This window comes from Poromitra crassiceps (assembly GCF_964638095.1).
Source record: "Poromitra crassiceps genome assembly, chromosome: 19".
NCBI classification, from domain to species: Eukaryota; Metazoa; Chordata; class Actinopteri; order Beryciformes; family Melamphaidae; genus Poromitra; species Poromitra crassiceps.
Genome location: NC_139646.1, coordinates 12079884 through 12096152, shown reverse-complemented (window position 1 = coordinate 12096152; position 16269 = coordinate 12079884). Strand labels below are relative to the sequence as shown.

The 16269-nt window shown below is 43.7% G+C and overlaps 1 protein-coding gene across 1 annotated transcript in view; it reads right to left on the bottom strand.

Moving 5' to 3' along the window:
* Window positions 1-14789, bottom strand: part of tbc1d9 (TBC1 domain family, member 9 (with GRAM domain)) — a 35907-nt gene extending 21118 nt beyond the window's left edge. The window contains exons 1-2 of the mRNA XM_083655524.1: window positions 14645-14789; window positions 84-194 (exon numbers count right to left, since the gene is read on the bottom strand). Coding sequence (XP_083511650.1) covers window positions 84-194; window positions 14645-14765 — 232 coding nt within the window. The 5' untranslated portion in view covers window positions 14766-14789. The remainder of the gene's footprint in view (window positions 1-83; window positions 195-14644) is intronic.
* Window positions 14790-16269: the final 1480 nt, after the last annotated feature.

Genomic DNA, 16269 nt, shown 5'->3' with positions numbered 1-16269 from the left:
GGTTTGAAACAGGTAACATCTGTAGCTTCTGAGCGGAAGAGAGGCAGAGTTTTAAGGCAGAACTTGAGTTTAATTTCACGTACCATGAGCAATGATCCAGTAAACTAAGGAGTCAGGCGTCTGGTACAGGATCCTATATGGGGCCACTCGAGCACTGGAGTCCAGCACCACATCCAGGGTCCCCACCAGCAATCCTGCGGGAAGAACCAATGGTTAAAGAGGTAGACTTGGAACTTGGGAAAACACTTCATGGAAAAGAAAATTGTCCTTGTTCATAAAGAATAAACAGAAATGCAGCCCAGTCAACTTGTTGAGGAATATACTGTAGGGCAAAATTAAGTCATGGATCCTTCTTCCCACTATTATTTTTTTTTAATTGAGGAAGAATGATAAGAGGAGTTTCAGTCACAGCCATTACGGTGTGTAACAACCATCGCTGGCCATGTGAGATGCCGTACTAATTTAGTGTATTAATCCTTTTGAGGACATTTTGTTACAGTATGCTTCTGAAATGGGGGAAACCAATGAGGTCCATTTGTTTACTCCTTCAAGGGCTTCTGTTAAAATCAGGAAATGTGCAGCATGTTAGATCGGTGGTTTGTGTATATATATATATATATATATATATATATATCTATATATATATATATATATATATATATATATATATATCTATATATCTATCCATCTATCTATAGATAGATAGATAGATATATGTGTGTGTATATGTGTGTGTGTGTGTGTGTATATACTGTATATATTGTATATACTGTGTGTATATATATATATATATATATATATATATATATATATATATATATATATATATATATATATATATATATATATAAGCAATATAGCATGAGAGCAAGTGTGTTGTGGAGAATATATCCCGCTGATAAGCTGTTATCCCACGAGGCCGCAGGCCGAGTGGGATAACACAGAGCCGTATGCCGACACCAAGTAACGTTACGTCTTATTTAGAAATGCGGGGTTAAGAGTGAGGGCGCGCGAGAGAGGGGTTAAGACATTAGCCCGCGTCTATTCTTGTACAAAACATGATTTTCTGCGAAGTATTAGTAAAGTTATAAGCGAAGATCGATTCACAAGGATCTGACAGCTGTCTCTGCCATTTGTTTTTTTTTTAAACCAAAGGCTTTTAGTAAGAGAGTTGCCATGGCAACCAATAACCCATGGCCATGGGTTATTGGACTCGGTTATTGGATTTATACAATGGCTGTGAACCAATCAGATTGCTTGATTTGAGAGAGCCGTTTTATAATTAAGCAATATATCACGAGAGCCAGTGTGTTGTGGTGAATATATCCCCCTGATCAGTTGTTATCCCACGAGGCCGCAGGCCGAGTGGGATAACAACTGAGCAGGGGGATATATTCCACAACACACGCTGCTCGAGTGCTATATTGCTTTTATAAAAGGGTTCCAAGTATAATAATATAATAATAATAACACTATAAGTCCGACTGGCATGGTATTCTGAGAGTCAGTTGAAACCATTGATAGTACATATATGTTGAAACACTACTGTAAGGCGGGACCTCTAGCAAGAAGATAGACGTGCGGGTGATTTGATTGGATCGTTCTGGAGACTGAAGTCGACATTGGCCAATCCTGGCGCTTGCCTGGACTTTTTACAAAGCCCGACACCAGAGCCATATGCCCACACCAAGTAACGTTACGTCTTATTTAGAAATGCGGGGTTAAGAGTGAGGGCGCGCGAGAGAGGGGTTAAGACATTAGCCCGCGTCTATTCTTGTACAAAACATCATTTTCTGCGAAGTATTAGTAAAGTTATAAGCGAAGATCGATTCACAAGGATCTGAAAAGCTGTCTCCGCCATTTTGTTTTTGAGGTACTTTTAGTAAGAGAGTTGCGCCATCATGCGTCCGACTAGTGACCCTCCATACAGCAGATCAGGAGAAAGCTGTTTGGCTCGAGTGCAGCGCTGCCTTTTAGTAAGAGAGTTGCCATGGCAACCAATAACCGAGTTCAATAACCCATGGCCATGGGTTATTGAACTCGGTTACTGGAATTATACAATGGCTGTGAACCAATCAGATTGCTTGATTTGAGAGAGCCATTTTATAAATATATATATATACTCTGTATGATTTATGCGTCTTGAAAGAGATTAGATAGGAAATGTGCAGATACTATCTAACTCTGTGCTGTATTGTAGCTTGAAGCCAGTTAATAATGTAAGTGGAGAAAGACATCCACTGACTGATGGACTGAGAAGGTGACAGAGGATAAAGACACCTGAGCAGATGGTGACTGGACTAATCTAAATAATGGACAGACATCATGCATAAAATGCTTAACAGACACCAATATTTCTCCCTAGCACTGCTGCTTGCCTCACAGAAAAACACATCTAGCCAGGGCTGTGTGATATTGACGAAAAATAATTGGGATTATTTGGTTGAATATTGCATTATTACTTAAACATGGGAATAAACATGGGGTCAGCTTTCTCTCCATGACTTGTTTTTAGCACTTTAAATATGTACAGTATCAGTCCAGGAACATCCTTGTCGCTACACTGTCTGAAACAGCTTTCCCTCGCAGAATAATTGCAGCCTCTTGTTGCGACTTGGAAATTGCCACAATCAGTGCTGCGATTGTGATATTTTCGTCCAATCAATCGCGCAGCCCTAAGCTGCACTATAAATAAACCAACTGGTGACAACTAGCCTCCACAGCTGTGAATATTCTTCCTGGTTCAGAGAAGGTATACTGAAGGTTAAATTGCCATGGGAGATGGGATATTTTCATGGGCAGCTCATCAGGGCAAGTGTGAGTCACACATACAAGTGCTCTATTCGTCTGCCTTCTCCTGTGTGCTCCACTCTCCCTTCCCCAACATCTAACACATAAATCAAACACATAAAAGGGAAAACCCTACGTCCAGATGTATGTATGTAATACAATGTAATATGTATGTATGTATGTATGTATGTATGTATCTTCTCCGTTTCATTTTCCTGACCGGCAGAGGTCCAAGCAGACACACACACACACACACACACACACACACACACACACACACACACACACAAACACCAATTAGGCCCCATTCAGACTGCAGGCAAATCTGATTTGTTTCTCAAGTCAGATTCTTGATTAGTTTGCCAAATCTGATTTTGGAGAGTGTCCGCACTGCCACAAATCTGATTTATGCCAGTGTGCAAGTCGGATCTGTGTGTCCAGACCAGTGGGCAAGCCCACCCACCCCCTTCCCTCTGAGGATGCGGAAGTGAATTGAAAAGCTGTAATGCCTCGAATGGCCACTAGGCGTCGGGGGCATTCCCCACATGTTAAAATGCCCGACTTTGTAACATGATTACACATCTTTCCAGTTAGGGGCGAAACACGGTTTTGGTCTATATAGCTAATTTCACCTTTTCATAACAACTGTAGGGGGGTCATTTTTTATATAACTTGCGCGTTTGGAGTAAAATAGATGATAGAAAAGAAGGTGATTGACAGATTGCCTGTCCAGTGATCACGCAGCTTGCCGATCACGGACCAATAGCAGGTGGAGCTGCAGCTCTGGGAAACTCCCATCTCACATGAGGTGCGGGAGGACTCAACCCATTCCCTCCCACTCTGCTGATGAAAAATCAAGATGGTGACACCCACCGTTTGAACTCCGCAAGGAAAACGAAATATAATGGGATAGATACGTCCATATTATTTATGTCTATTGTCCAGACACTTAACTGTATGGGTTACTGTGGTAACGACATAGGCGTCAGTAAACAAGTAGCTGCTGAAGGTGCTTTCCAACGCAGAAGCATGAGAAATGCCCATCATCTCTCGCCATCCAAACAATCACGCTCCTGAAAAAGACAGAATTGCTCTCAGCGAGACTCCCCCTGTGTAATGTAACCAGCGAGGCAGGCACCAGTTTTATTTTCCCCTCCGGGACAAACAGTGTCAAGTATACGCACTGAACACAACTACTTCCGTTTATGGTCTTCAAAATGAAAGAATACCCTGTCCTGTACTGTGTAACACTGAACATGCAGAGCCTCCAGACACGGGGCAACTAAATAAATTCCATAAAATGCTTACATAAATGTAAAAAAACAAAAACAAAAACAAAACACGGTGCCGAACTCCTCGACATTTGGCAGTGCAGCCTGGGAAAGACAGTGATTTTATTTTGAAAGTTATGACCAGAAGTAGTGTATTTAACTCAGACTGGCTTGACACTGCTGCCTGTCCACTGGTCCACTCACTCGAGGAGCCGCGGTGCTGCTGAGAGGTAGTTGTAGCTCCTATTTTCAATGAGTACATGTTTGTTTCTATCTATGAAGTAGCTCCATTATGAGCGAAGTTTTCTAGGTGCGCTGTGTTTCTGCCAGTGTTTGCCTGTCTGCTGTCTGCTATTCAAGCCCCTGCCCCTGCAAAAGACACTGAAATGCGATTTGGGTGATCAGCGTGTCCGCACTGAATCAGTCGAAAGCAGATTGGAATCGCATTTGAAACTACCTCCATAGGTGGTTTGGGACAAGTGACACAAATCAGATTTGTTGCTGTTCAGACTCATGAAATAAATCTGGATACAAGGATAGGTCAAAAGAAGGTTACAAATCGGATTTGGCCTGCCAGTCTGAGCGGGGTCTTAGTGATAGCACTACCCACAGCAGCCAGCAGGCCACACACGCACATGCGCGCACGCACAGAGTGATTGATGCTCAATGCGTATCGAGACTATTCTATTTTCCTTTTCAAATTTTTCCTCATCTCTCTCTCACAGTCTTATCCTGATGAATGTTCAAGAAAACACGCACTTACGCGGTCAACAAAGCAACATTACAACTACAATATTGGTCTCATTCTGCTTAGGCTCTAAAACCAAGTGGCAATCAAATTAACATGTACAATCGTATTGTGGTTGTCATGTCAAAAGGCACTGATTGCCGTTTTGGTGAGCAACTACTGCCCAGATGACAGATCCATGCCATGCCATCTGAAATATTATACACACAGATACAAGATTCACTTTGCAACGCTTTTCAAAGGGCTGAAGAAAAATAACGAGAGCAACCGTCTGTAACAAGATGCATTAGCCCCATTACCACTACACAGCGAAGCTAACGAGATAATGCGACGCTGCATTTTCTTATGGTCCCTTTGTGAGAAAGAAACAAGCGCTGTGAGTGTGAAAATAGCCTCCTCTTTAATGTCAGAGAATCACAAGAGTGAAACAGTCATCGCCACAGCACAAACACCCCGGCTGGGTAACAGTCATCCCCGCAACACAAACACCCCGGCTGGGTAACACCCTGGCTGGGTAACAGTCGCTCACAGCTCCACCACAGTGACTGTAACGTGGCAAACTGTATGACCTGTTGCAGAAGTTTTGTGGTAAAAATGCATGAGAAGGTGTCAATTGAAATTGGAAGAGAGCGGTACCGTCTGTAATTGATGTGGGAGCTGAGGTTTTAACACAGGAAACTAGGGGTGAAGAGAGGAGACCACCGAAGAGTGCCAGAGATACCACTTTAACATCCATTTTTCTTTTTTGCAGACCGACAACCCAAAACAGAGAAAAGGAAAGAAAAACGTGCATTTTGTAGAGGTTTTGAAATTTGAATATGGGCACTTTGCCATTAGTTTATGTGAGATTTCTGACTTGCCGTCTTTTTTTAATTTCTTTCTGATTTCCCCGCCATTTTCTCCCCAATTGTACTTGGCCAATTCCCCCTGCTGCCCCGTTCGCTGCCCCACCCCCTCTGCCGATCTGGGGAGAGCCGCAGACACACACATGCTTCCTCCGATACATGTGCAGTTGCCAGCCGCTTCTTTTCACCTGACAGCGGGGAGCTTCACCGGCAGGACATAGCACATGGGAGGATCTCGCTATTCCCACCAGTTCCCTTCCCCCCGAACAGGCGCCCGGACCGACCAGAGGAGGCGCTAGTGCAGCGACCAGGACACATATCATTCCGGCTTCCCACCCGGAGACACAGCCAATCATGCCTGTATGGCCGCCCGACCAAGCCAAGAGGTAACACGGGGACGCGAACCTGCAACCCTCGTTTTCTTGTTGTCTTTTGAACACGTTATCCTTATTCAAAACATAATACTGGTGCCAGTCTCATGAATCAAGTTCATCAACTGACTCTATCAACCCAGATTTTTACAATCCAAGTTATAAGTGTGTTCACATAAAAAGGATGCGATCACATGTAACATGGACAGTGATAGAGAATGAAATTCCACAGCCAAAATGTAAACAGTGAACCACTTGAAGGAAACCAGTTGAAATGAAATGATGGAGCCAGGAGTCAGAAGAAGTCGTCTGATATGATGTATTGAACATAGATCTTGGCCAAGAGATGCACTCTTGTATATTCACGGATGGATACACAGGCTTACATACATTGAACAGAAACTCAAAGATACTTATAGGACACACATCAGATTACATGTCTTGATGCACATCAGATTACATGTCTTGACGCACACTGGAAGGCCATTCTGTAGACTCAACCTATCTGTTATTCTGGCCCTGTAGAGAGCACCGTGGCAAGGTGACAGGGCAGTGTGCGATAGAGAGGAGCTGCAAATGTATGGTACAAGTTATCTAAATACGTCTGTCTGTGTATGTACACAGGTTATCCAAATATGATGTCTATCTGTGTATGTACACAGGTCATCTAACTATGAAGTATGTCTGTGTCATAACTATATGTAACTAAAATGGAAATGTATATGAATATATTAATAACTAGTGATTGTCCAAATAAAGGCTAATGTGATGTAAATTTTCTCTATCAGACAGATCCAGACTAGAGCAGCAGATTTAATATAAGATTAGACTATTGATTCGTGCAGGGGAATTTCATCGCTGCAGCAGGAAAAAGTAATATGATTCAGCGGGGAAAAGAAATAGAATATAGCACACAACTAGAATATAAAAATAAGCAATAAGAATGGTTGTAAACACAGTAATATGGGAAATGGATTACTAGCGTTTGTGCTCTTCTCTCAAGAACAACTATTATAGACATACAAAAAAAACATTATAACAGTGAGAAATAGGCCTAACACTTTCTTTCTGCCACCAAGGCCGGAGAGGATGTTTGGATGTAAATGACAGATTGTTTACTGTACAGTAAATGAGCAAGTAAAAAAGGTTTATCGCGACGCTGCCCCGTCAGTGTTCATACCTTTCTTTGATGCATTATTGTGACACTGTATATTGCAGCAATCAGAATATAGAAGAGTACTTCAGCGTACTTAAGGACCGCTTCATTGATGTTCAACCTTCTCTCCGTTTTACTTGTCAATACGTTCTGTACCTTAGGAAGGCGCGATTCACCACCCCACATGCTACACCTGATGATGCAGCCACCAGCCCAACACAAACAGCACGCAACACTATTACGGGTATATATAGATTTACTTTTCCTGGTTTCAAAGTCTCCCGGTTTTAAACAGGAAAGAAAGGGAGAATAGTGTAATCCAAAAACACCACGGCACTCTTACTTGTATATATAAAAAATGCTTCAGGTTATTATCTTGACATGCCAAATAAGAAGAACCAAAACATACAAAAGGGGATGTGCACGTGTAGCAGCTTGGTCCTTCATCACGGTTTCTCAGTTGTATCCGCCCCCCAGCCCCCCAGCCCCCCAACCCCCCCCCTCCCGTGGGACGTGGTGCACGTGGTGCACTTGCACATCGTGCAAGTGGTGTGATCCCATCTCTAGTTTATGTTTGGATCCACTAGCCTGAACATAACCTGCTGCAGCCCAAGACACCAGAGGTGATCTACTCTACCCCACTGAGAGGCCAACCACCATGGTGGTTACCAGGTGATCTACCCCACTGGTGACTCTGGTGAATCCGGGGAAAAAACAACAAAAACAACAAAACAGCGATAAACCCAATGTTAGCTCGCCAACACACTTAGTCTGGCTTGGAGAGACAGGCAACACATGAACTTTGTTGTTTATGTGCAAATACTCCAAGAGGGGGGGGGGGGGGATTCAGCTCCAGACTCGACACGCATGACCTCCATAAGCCACTGTTCACTCATCACACTTCAGTCCATGTGACTGCGTGTTCCTCATTTTGAACTTACTTTGATCAATTCCTTCCAGTCTGTAAGAGTGAGGTGCACACAACGTCCAAAACAAACCAAGAAAACACACGGGCCAGGAAACCAAGTCGCTGTGATGGTTTCCTTTATTGTGGGTGGGTAGGTGGGTGGCAGAGAGGAGAACAACTCTGCAGCAAACAATCTCCAGCCAGAAAGAACCAGCTATAATATCATGCTGTGCTTCTTTAACATCTGAGAAACAAGGCCAGAGTCACAGCTCCCTGGTGTAATTGTAAAGCAACAAACTGCCTGTGATAGTGTTGTTTAGTGAGTGTGTGTGTAGTGTTTGATTGAGTAAAGACAGGACAGAAAATCCACAGCATAAGAAGTAACTAATTGTCTCTTGTTGACATCCTCTTTACTGCCGTGCTTGTGTGGGACGGTAACTGGTGTGAGATGTTTTCCACTGATCACACAAAGCACCACCATAATCTTCCCCAGCAGGCACGGATTAACACTCCAAAGGTATGCTCAATTTCGGCGAGCGAAAAACTGGTATGGCAATTTTCAAAGGGGTCCCTTGACCTCTCACCTCAAGATATCTGATGAATGAGATGGGGTCCTATGGGTACCCATGAGTCTCAGACATGTCCACTTTATGCTAATCCCATGCAGTTTTTGGCCAAAACAAAAACAAAAACAAAACATTCAGTATTTTTTTTGCATGCAGTATAGCCTACATGTGTTATTTTCGCCTATTCTATTTGAATATTTCTGCATACCGGGGTCCCTAAACTTGCATAAATTGGGCATGACTGGAAAGCTGGGACTCTTGTGGATTCAATGAGGCCAAACTCTTCATGTGTGATGATGATGTCAGTGCCCATAGTAGCCATTTCACTGTAGTGAGACCATTTTCAGAAACTTGACCTCACTGTATAAAATTACCTATTGTGACCTCGAGGATAATCACATTGTGATGAAACTTTACAACCACAAACGAGAGAGACCTAGGTATAGTGACAATAAGGGGGTTTCCGAGCAATTTCCAGAATAGAAGTGCTCACCACCCAAACGCCGAAAAATGCAATACTTACATACAGTAAATATCAAAATGTCTAAAGTTCTTGATACCAAATCACAGCATGAATCTTTCTGTGGTGTTCCTAAAGGTCTTTGTATTTGAGGGATTTCTCGAGTTCTCGAGTTGTCAAAATGGTTAAATCTCGCTCCAAATCTGTGTAACAAATGGTATCAACTAAAGAAATTATGAAAACATAATTGAGCATGGGGATCACCATCATATAAATAGTAGGGGGGGCCCTCCAAGAGTTAGTGCCCAAGAGCCCTCTGCATTCTTAATCCGTGCTTGTCCCCCAGGCTTCAAAATCAATAAGGTTTCAGATAACAGAAACCTGATCCATTCCAACCTCGGACCATAATCATGGTTTGGTTCATGTTTCACTGCATCCATAAATGGAGCGTTATGCTGCTTTCCCATCAATGCTCAACATTTTCTAGGTCAGGGGGTTTCAAAGTCTGAGACTGTGGGCCTCCCCACAGACAAAGCTTGGAAAAAGGAGCCCCCTCGCTCAATTCCTGGATGCCTATGTGATCATGAATATGGTATTTGAGCCTGTTCAGACTACAAAGGTCTGCTGTCTGAAGGCTTTTATTTGTTCTGACACTGACAGTGGGAAAAACCGTCAAATTCCCCCAAACTACTGTATAACCAAATAATGACACACATTTAGGCTATTCTATGAGATCCTTAAAAAGTAATGGAATATTTTTTTCCACTTCCACTCACCGATCCTCCCCTGAAACTCCTTGGAGCCCCCCTGGGGAGGCCCGCCTCCCACTTTGAAAACCTCTGTTCTAGTCAATTGACATGAGACGCAAATGGTAAAAGGGGAACATAACTGTGTAGCCTACAATGAGGAGGCTGCAGTTATGTCCAACTGTATGACTTGTGATTCATACAAATTGACCTAGAAACAGGGTCAAGTCAGTATGTACTGTATGTGCCTATAAACTAACAGTCGAGTTGTGAAATGTCAGATTACACAATGACTACAACAATGGTGTCATGCTGTGGGCAGAATTCCATGATGCCCTAATCATGGGTTTATGTTGTTTGTTGAGTTTTGTCATGTATGTTTTCTTCCTCTCTAAAATCAAAAACCTTGATGCCTATTCAGGTCCGCTTTAAAACGACGATGGACACCAGGCCAGGACTCCAACTGTTGTATCTTTATCTGTGCAAACAGCCAAAAGATAAGACTACCGGTATAACTGCCAGTGCCCCTCTACAAGTAGCGTATCAAGTTCAGTACTTCAGGTAATGCAGATGACAGGCACAGTGCATATAACTGAACAGGAACAGCATCCTAGGCTGCAGGTCTATTTGCAGTTTGCTGAAGTCTACTCTAAACAGTATTGTTAAAGAAGAGATGTGTTTTAAATGCTCTATTCTACAACTGCTCTTTGAAGGTCTAACATTTTTACACTGATATGCTCTGCCATTCATCATGAACCCCTACAGTGACATTTAGGATCAGCCTGAAAGAAGTCTCAAACGCAAGGAAAACTAGACTCTTCATTGAGACGACCGGCCCTAGGTGAATCTGCTGTAGGTTTTGTTCAGATGAATGAGGCCACAACGCTCGAGGCAGCAGAAGAGTGGTTTGGCAGTCTGGCAGAGGGGCTTTCTCTGTGACTTTGTTATGGTTGCACACACTGCCTCCATTTGCGATGTGTTTGAAAACGGTGGCGGTGGCACATCATCCTTCGCATCTTTCAGCCTCTCCAAACGTGATAATTTCTCAGCTTCTCTCCAGCAGCATAACAGTTTTGCAGCTGTCCATCTGTGTGCATCTGTGTGCATGATGGCATGCAGCCTCTTGACGCTAGTAAGGAACCACTGGAGAAATAATAGAGAAAACCTGTCTGGAAATTGGAGTTACTGTCTGGTGGAGCTGTGTGACAGTTAAATGTGAAAGAAAAAGAAAGGAAATCACTCCACCCCATCTCTCTGCTAGCTCCAACTGTAGGCGACAGCTTGAACCCCAGTGAATGAAATATGCTAATTTGAGCTTGGCTCCATTAAATGTCCTCCCTCCTATAAACCCCATAGGAGTGCTGGTGTGTGGGGGTCTCCGCTGGAAGAACCATTTCTGGACAGTGCCAGTGTCCCCAGGATCCCGGTGCCAACTGGCACACAGCACAAGAGCGTTCAACAATGACATCATCCACTGGCACCACTCAGCACACTTTGTGTCGCTACAGTCACGTCCTCAGAGAGAAACAAAGGCTGTGGAGCTCATGTGCCGTTGTATCAAGAACCAAATCATAAAAAAAGAAACTACAGTAACTACATTATATTTGCAACCAGTGTAGAAACATCATAAGCTTACTAAGTCTCCTCCAGTCTAAAATATCCTGTTTTAGTCCAACACCAAAACCAATGCATCATTAATTCCTTTAACAATTACAACTGTCATGGTTGTCATGGATGTTTGCAGTCTACAAGCATGAATCCATTTCCTCAAAGCTTTTCAACACAGTTCAAATTGGCTAAGTGGTGTCTGTGGCGGTGTCAGTCACGATTGTGATGTCATCAGCGATGTCACTTGAGCAATTGTGATGTCATCAGTGATGTCAATTGGGCAATTGTGATGTCATCATCAGTGATGTCACTCGAGCAATTGTCATGTCATTAGGGATGTCACTCGAGCAATTGTGATGTCATCAGTGATGTAATAAATCCTTCCTGGTAAGAGCCGATGGCGCACAGTTGCACGGTCGATCCCTAGGCTTGCCCGCTGTGCAGCCTCGCCCACCCTGCACACGCATCGCAACGCACAATTACTCAACCTCGCATCACTGATGACATCGCTCACTGATGACGTCACAATTGCTCAAGTGACCATCACTGATCACATCATGGAGTGCTCGAGTGACATCACTCAGTGCACAATTGCTCAACTTCGCATTACTGATGACGTCATCATAGGTGATGTGACCATCACTGATGACATCATCGAGCACTCGAGTGACATCACTGATGAGGTCACATCACAATTGCTCGAGTGACCATCACTGATGACATCATCGAGTGCTCGAGTGACATCACTACTGACCAAAATCATCACTAGTCGCAATTCAACAAATTTGTGACAAACCGTAACACCAGTGTGAGAACTACAAGAGCCTCCACTAGAGGAGACTGTTGCGTGCCATTTAGATCCACGAAATTCAGTCAATCTGCATTCACAGTCAAAGTGGGCGGGCTGTGGAACACCCTGCCAGCAGTCATTAAAGGCTGCAGTACTTTCAAAGGTTTTAAGTCCTCTGTCAAGAAGTGGCTGAGAGAGGGTCAGTCCTGTGGCCACCTATAGGCACGTTGTTGTTGTTCTGACATTGTGTATTTATTTCTGATCATCTCCTCATCACTATGTGATCTTAGGGGATTGCTATCTACCTATGTGTTATATTTTACTGTGTTATATATTACTAATAGTAAGTATTATCATTTTTTTGTACCATGTATATTGATTGTTTAGACACTAGGATTTTCTTTTATTTCTGCATTTGATATGTACTATGTGCGCACAGGACTCTGTGCGCCCAGGGACTACAGATGCAAATTAGCTCTTAGCTATCTCTGGTGCAATATGTTTATTGTGTACTGTCCCTGCTCAAATAAACAATAAAGATAAAGATAAAGATCACAGATCTCACAATGTGAAGAAAAAGGTGTAACAAAAATGATAGAGAGACAGAGAAACAGACAGAACCCACTTACTCCCTTTTATTTCTATATATATTAAAACACCGGCAGACAAACCTCCCTGACTCAGTCTGAGCCAAAATATCACAGTCGGATGAGGCGCCAACCGTGATCCTGAGTCTATTGTTTTCCCTGACCAGCACCTCCTACTGCTTGACCCATTTTGGATGCAATAAGCAAGAAGAGGGGAGGAGAGTAAAACAGGAAGGGCAATGATTCAGCATGAGCAAGCAACAAACTGGTCCCTCCTACAGTAGATGGATATATGCATCGTTGTTGACTCAGTGCCACAAACATTAGAAACTGCACATGTACTCCTGCTGCTGTTGTTTTGTTGCACCTTGGTTCCCTTGCAGGCAGAATGCAAGCCAGCTTATCATGTTTTATGTGGGAATCCAATAGGACGAATCAGCGTGACGTCACTTGCCACCCAGAAATGCGGAGCCCCGCGGCAGTTAACTAGTATGAGTTGTGCCAAACAAACGTTAATATCTCAAAAACTATACATCACATCGCTTATATTTTGACATTCTGAGTGAGAGCAGAATTAGCTCAAGAGTTTGATGTATAATATATGCACGTCGTGTTAAAGTTGTGTGAACTGTCGCAGTTTTTAAAATGTAAACAGGGTCAGCCGGCTAGAGTCAGACACTCAAGCCTCCCAAAGCTCAGGCTCCATAGGGTTCCATAGTCGTTGCCACCCAGTGACGACGATAGTTTTGTTTACCAAAATGCTGCTCAGCTGATCCCTCGTATAGGCCTAATCTCTAGAGGGATTCTGCAGACATGTAGCTTAATGCTCATTTCATTGTGAAATTTGGATCAATTGAATATCCATCAATCAATCAGTTCCACTGGAAGTACTTTTGTGGCTCAAAGGTTTAGCCTGCTTTAAACCAGGCTCACAAGACTGAATCAATAAAAGCAGCAAACAAAATAACTTTAGAGGACTTCTTCACCTAAAGGCACATTCAGACAAAAGGCCACCTGAATCAGCCAAAGTGATTGCTGATTCATCATGTGATCCTCGCCAGGGATGTATTACCGAACGGGCCTAGTGGGCCCCAGTAGCTCAGGGGGCCCATAACCCAAAGCCTCTTCACAGGGCCAATGCATATCTTGCCCCGGCCTGGGACCAAATGATGCCTTAGGCCCCCAACCCTTTATTTTTTACAAAATGTTCCATACATTTATGGTCAATTGGAGGGTTATTGTGCTTTTGGCTTTAATTGACTTGATTCACTCACCAGCAAAAAACAATGGTAATCTATTGAGTGGCTAGTAAAATTTGAACATTGACTAGCCATTTGGCTGGTGGAGAAAAAAAAGTTAATTTTGGAGCCTACATATTGAGATACAGACCAATATTATTTATTGTTATTGTGCTGTTGGCTTTGAGTGTTCAGGTGGCTGTGCTGTAAATCCTGTTGAGATGCAGGTGAATGTATGTTATTCTGGCCTTAATCGTGCGGATGTGTGTTGTGAGGGGGGGGGGGGGGCTTTATGCATCCAGGCCCAGGGGGCCCGTCATGTCATATAATTCGCCTATGCTCGCACTGTGTGTTTCCTGATGGTCACCATCAGCTCACTGTCCCAATGTGCCATCATCTTGACATTATGTCATTCAAGGCCCTGTCACTATCCACCTCCCTCCGCTGCCTCGTCAGCATCACTCGTGTTTGAATCTATATCATGTGCAGGGAGACGATCTGAGCTGCGTATGACAGCATTATATTTTCATCCATATGTATGCAGCAGTGGACGGTACTCACCCGCTAGTCCTCCGCCTCCATCCCCATGGCCCTTCCGCTTCTGGAGGATGAAATAGGGATTGGCTCTCTCGGTTATCCATAACGCACCGGCCAGCAACACATCTTCGGGATTGACCCACATATTCTCGTCAATTTGTTAAGGGCGCATTGAATACGCACGATAGTTGACGGCGACCACCAAACGCGTCCAGCTGGACGCTGTGCTGTGCGCTACAGGCCTATATTATTGTAGCGTCGATGGAGGCCTGATGTTCCTGGACGATCTTCGTTGCTTAATTACTTTACACTGTGATGTCCAAGCGAAAAGACGACGCGCGAGTGGATGTTGCTCAAATTAAACGGTCCAACCTGCCAAGCTCGGATCGGCTTGCGAAGTTGCGAAGGTTGTCAAACACCAAACATGCGCACGTCAACCTGCTAGTGCGCTACGATGCGCGCTACCCAGTACGCACCAGCCTCGAAGGCTTTTAAATACATCTGGTTATTTTGGGTTCGCAGGTCGGCGTCCTACTGCACCGCGCAGCGGAATCAGTCTTTGTTGTCCATGATCCACCGCGGCAGGTGCGATTTCAATACCGAGACGAGACGTGTAAAAAGCCACGCTAGCAGATATGAGTCAACCGTGCCAATCTGTGATCTCCGGGTTATGTCGTCCGTATGTTCAGTTGAGCATAAAACCACTTTAACGAGAAACAAACCCCGACCACACAACATTTAACGCGCTGTATGTGTCCTCCCTCCCTCCGTAGCGCAGCTGTCGCACAGTCGCGCAAAATAAAAGCGAGCGCGTCACGGCCTGGCCACATGTCTACGTCAGCTGGCAGCCAGGAGGAGGCAGGCATCATGATGATGAAGCTACTAAAACGTTACTAAAAAAGCATGAATGAAATGCATGGTGGGGGGCAAACCCACCTAAACTCACCCCACCCACGCATTATTATTATTATCTTATTTATTTATTATCTTAAGCATTTTCGGATATGCAAGAGGGGTGGGTATAAACAAAGCATTTTCGGATATGCAGGTAGCCTACAATTGAATTTTGATTGCTATAGATACTGTGCAAGATGGCACAATAGACCCTTCTCACGGGGGCCATTTTGTGTCGAAAAGGCAGAATAAACACAGGTGCGCGCAAAACACTAATGAGGGTTTCCACATTCCAATCATGGAAGTTGGAAACCCTCATTAGTGTTTTGCTTGCACCTGTGTTTATTCTGCCTTTTCGACACAAAATGGCCCCCGTGAGAAGGGTCTATTGTGAGTTGCTGCGACTGATGATGCAAAATAACCTATAATTATTTTCCATGAGTCTCAAATTAGCCCCATCAAGTGTGATCAAAATGATCAAACAACCCCTTCTATCCTGTCTGTTTCCAATGAAAATTAGCCTATAGTTCATTCTGCAATATTTTGTTCGATTATACAAATGTCACAGCAAAACTATAGGGGATGTGTGTGTTACTCACTAAATGTTATTACATCAGTGATGATGTCACAATGCCCCCTTGTGTGTGTGTGTGTGCCCCATTATGATATCCCTGATGACATCATCCGTGTGTGTGTGTGTGTGTGTGTGTGTGTGTGTGTGTGTGTGTGTGTGTGTGTGTGTGTGTGTGTGTGTG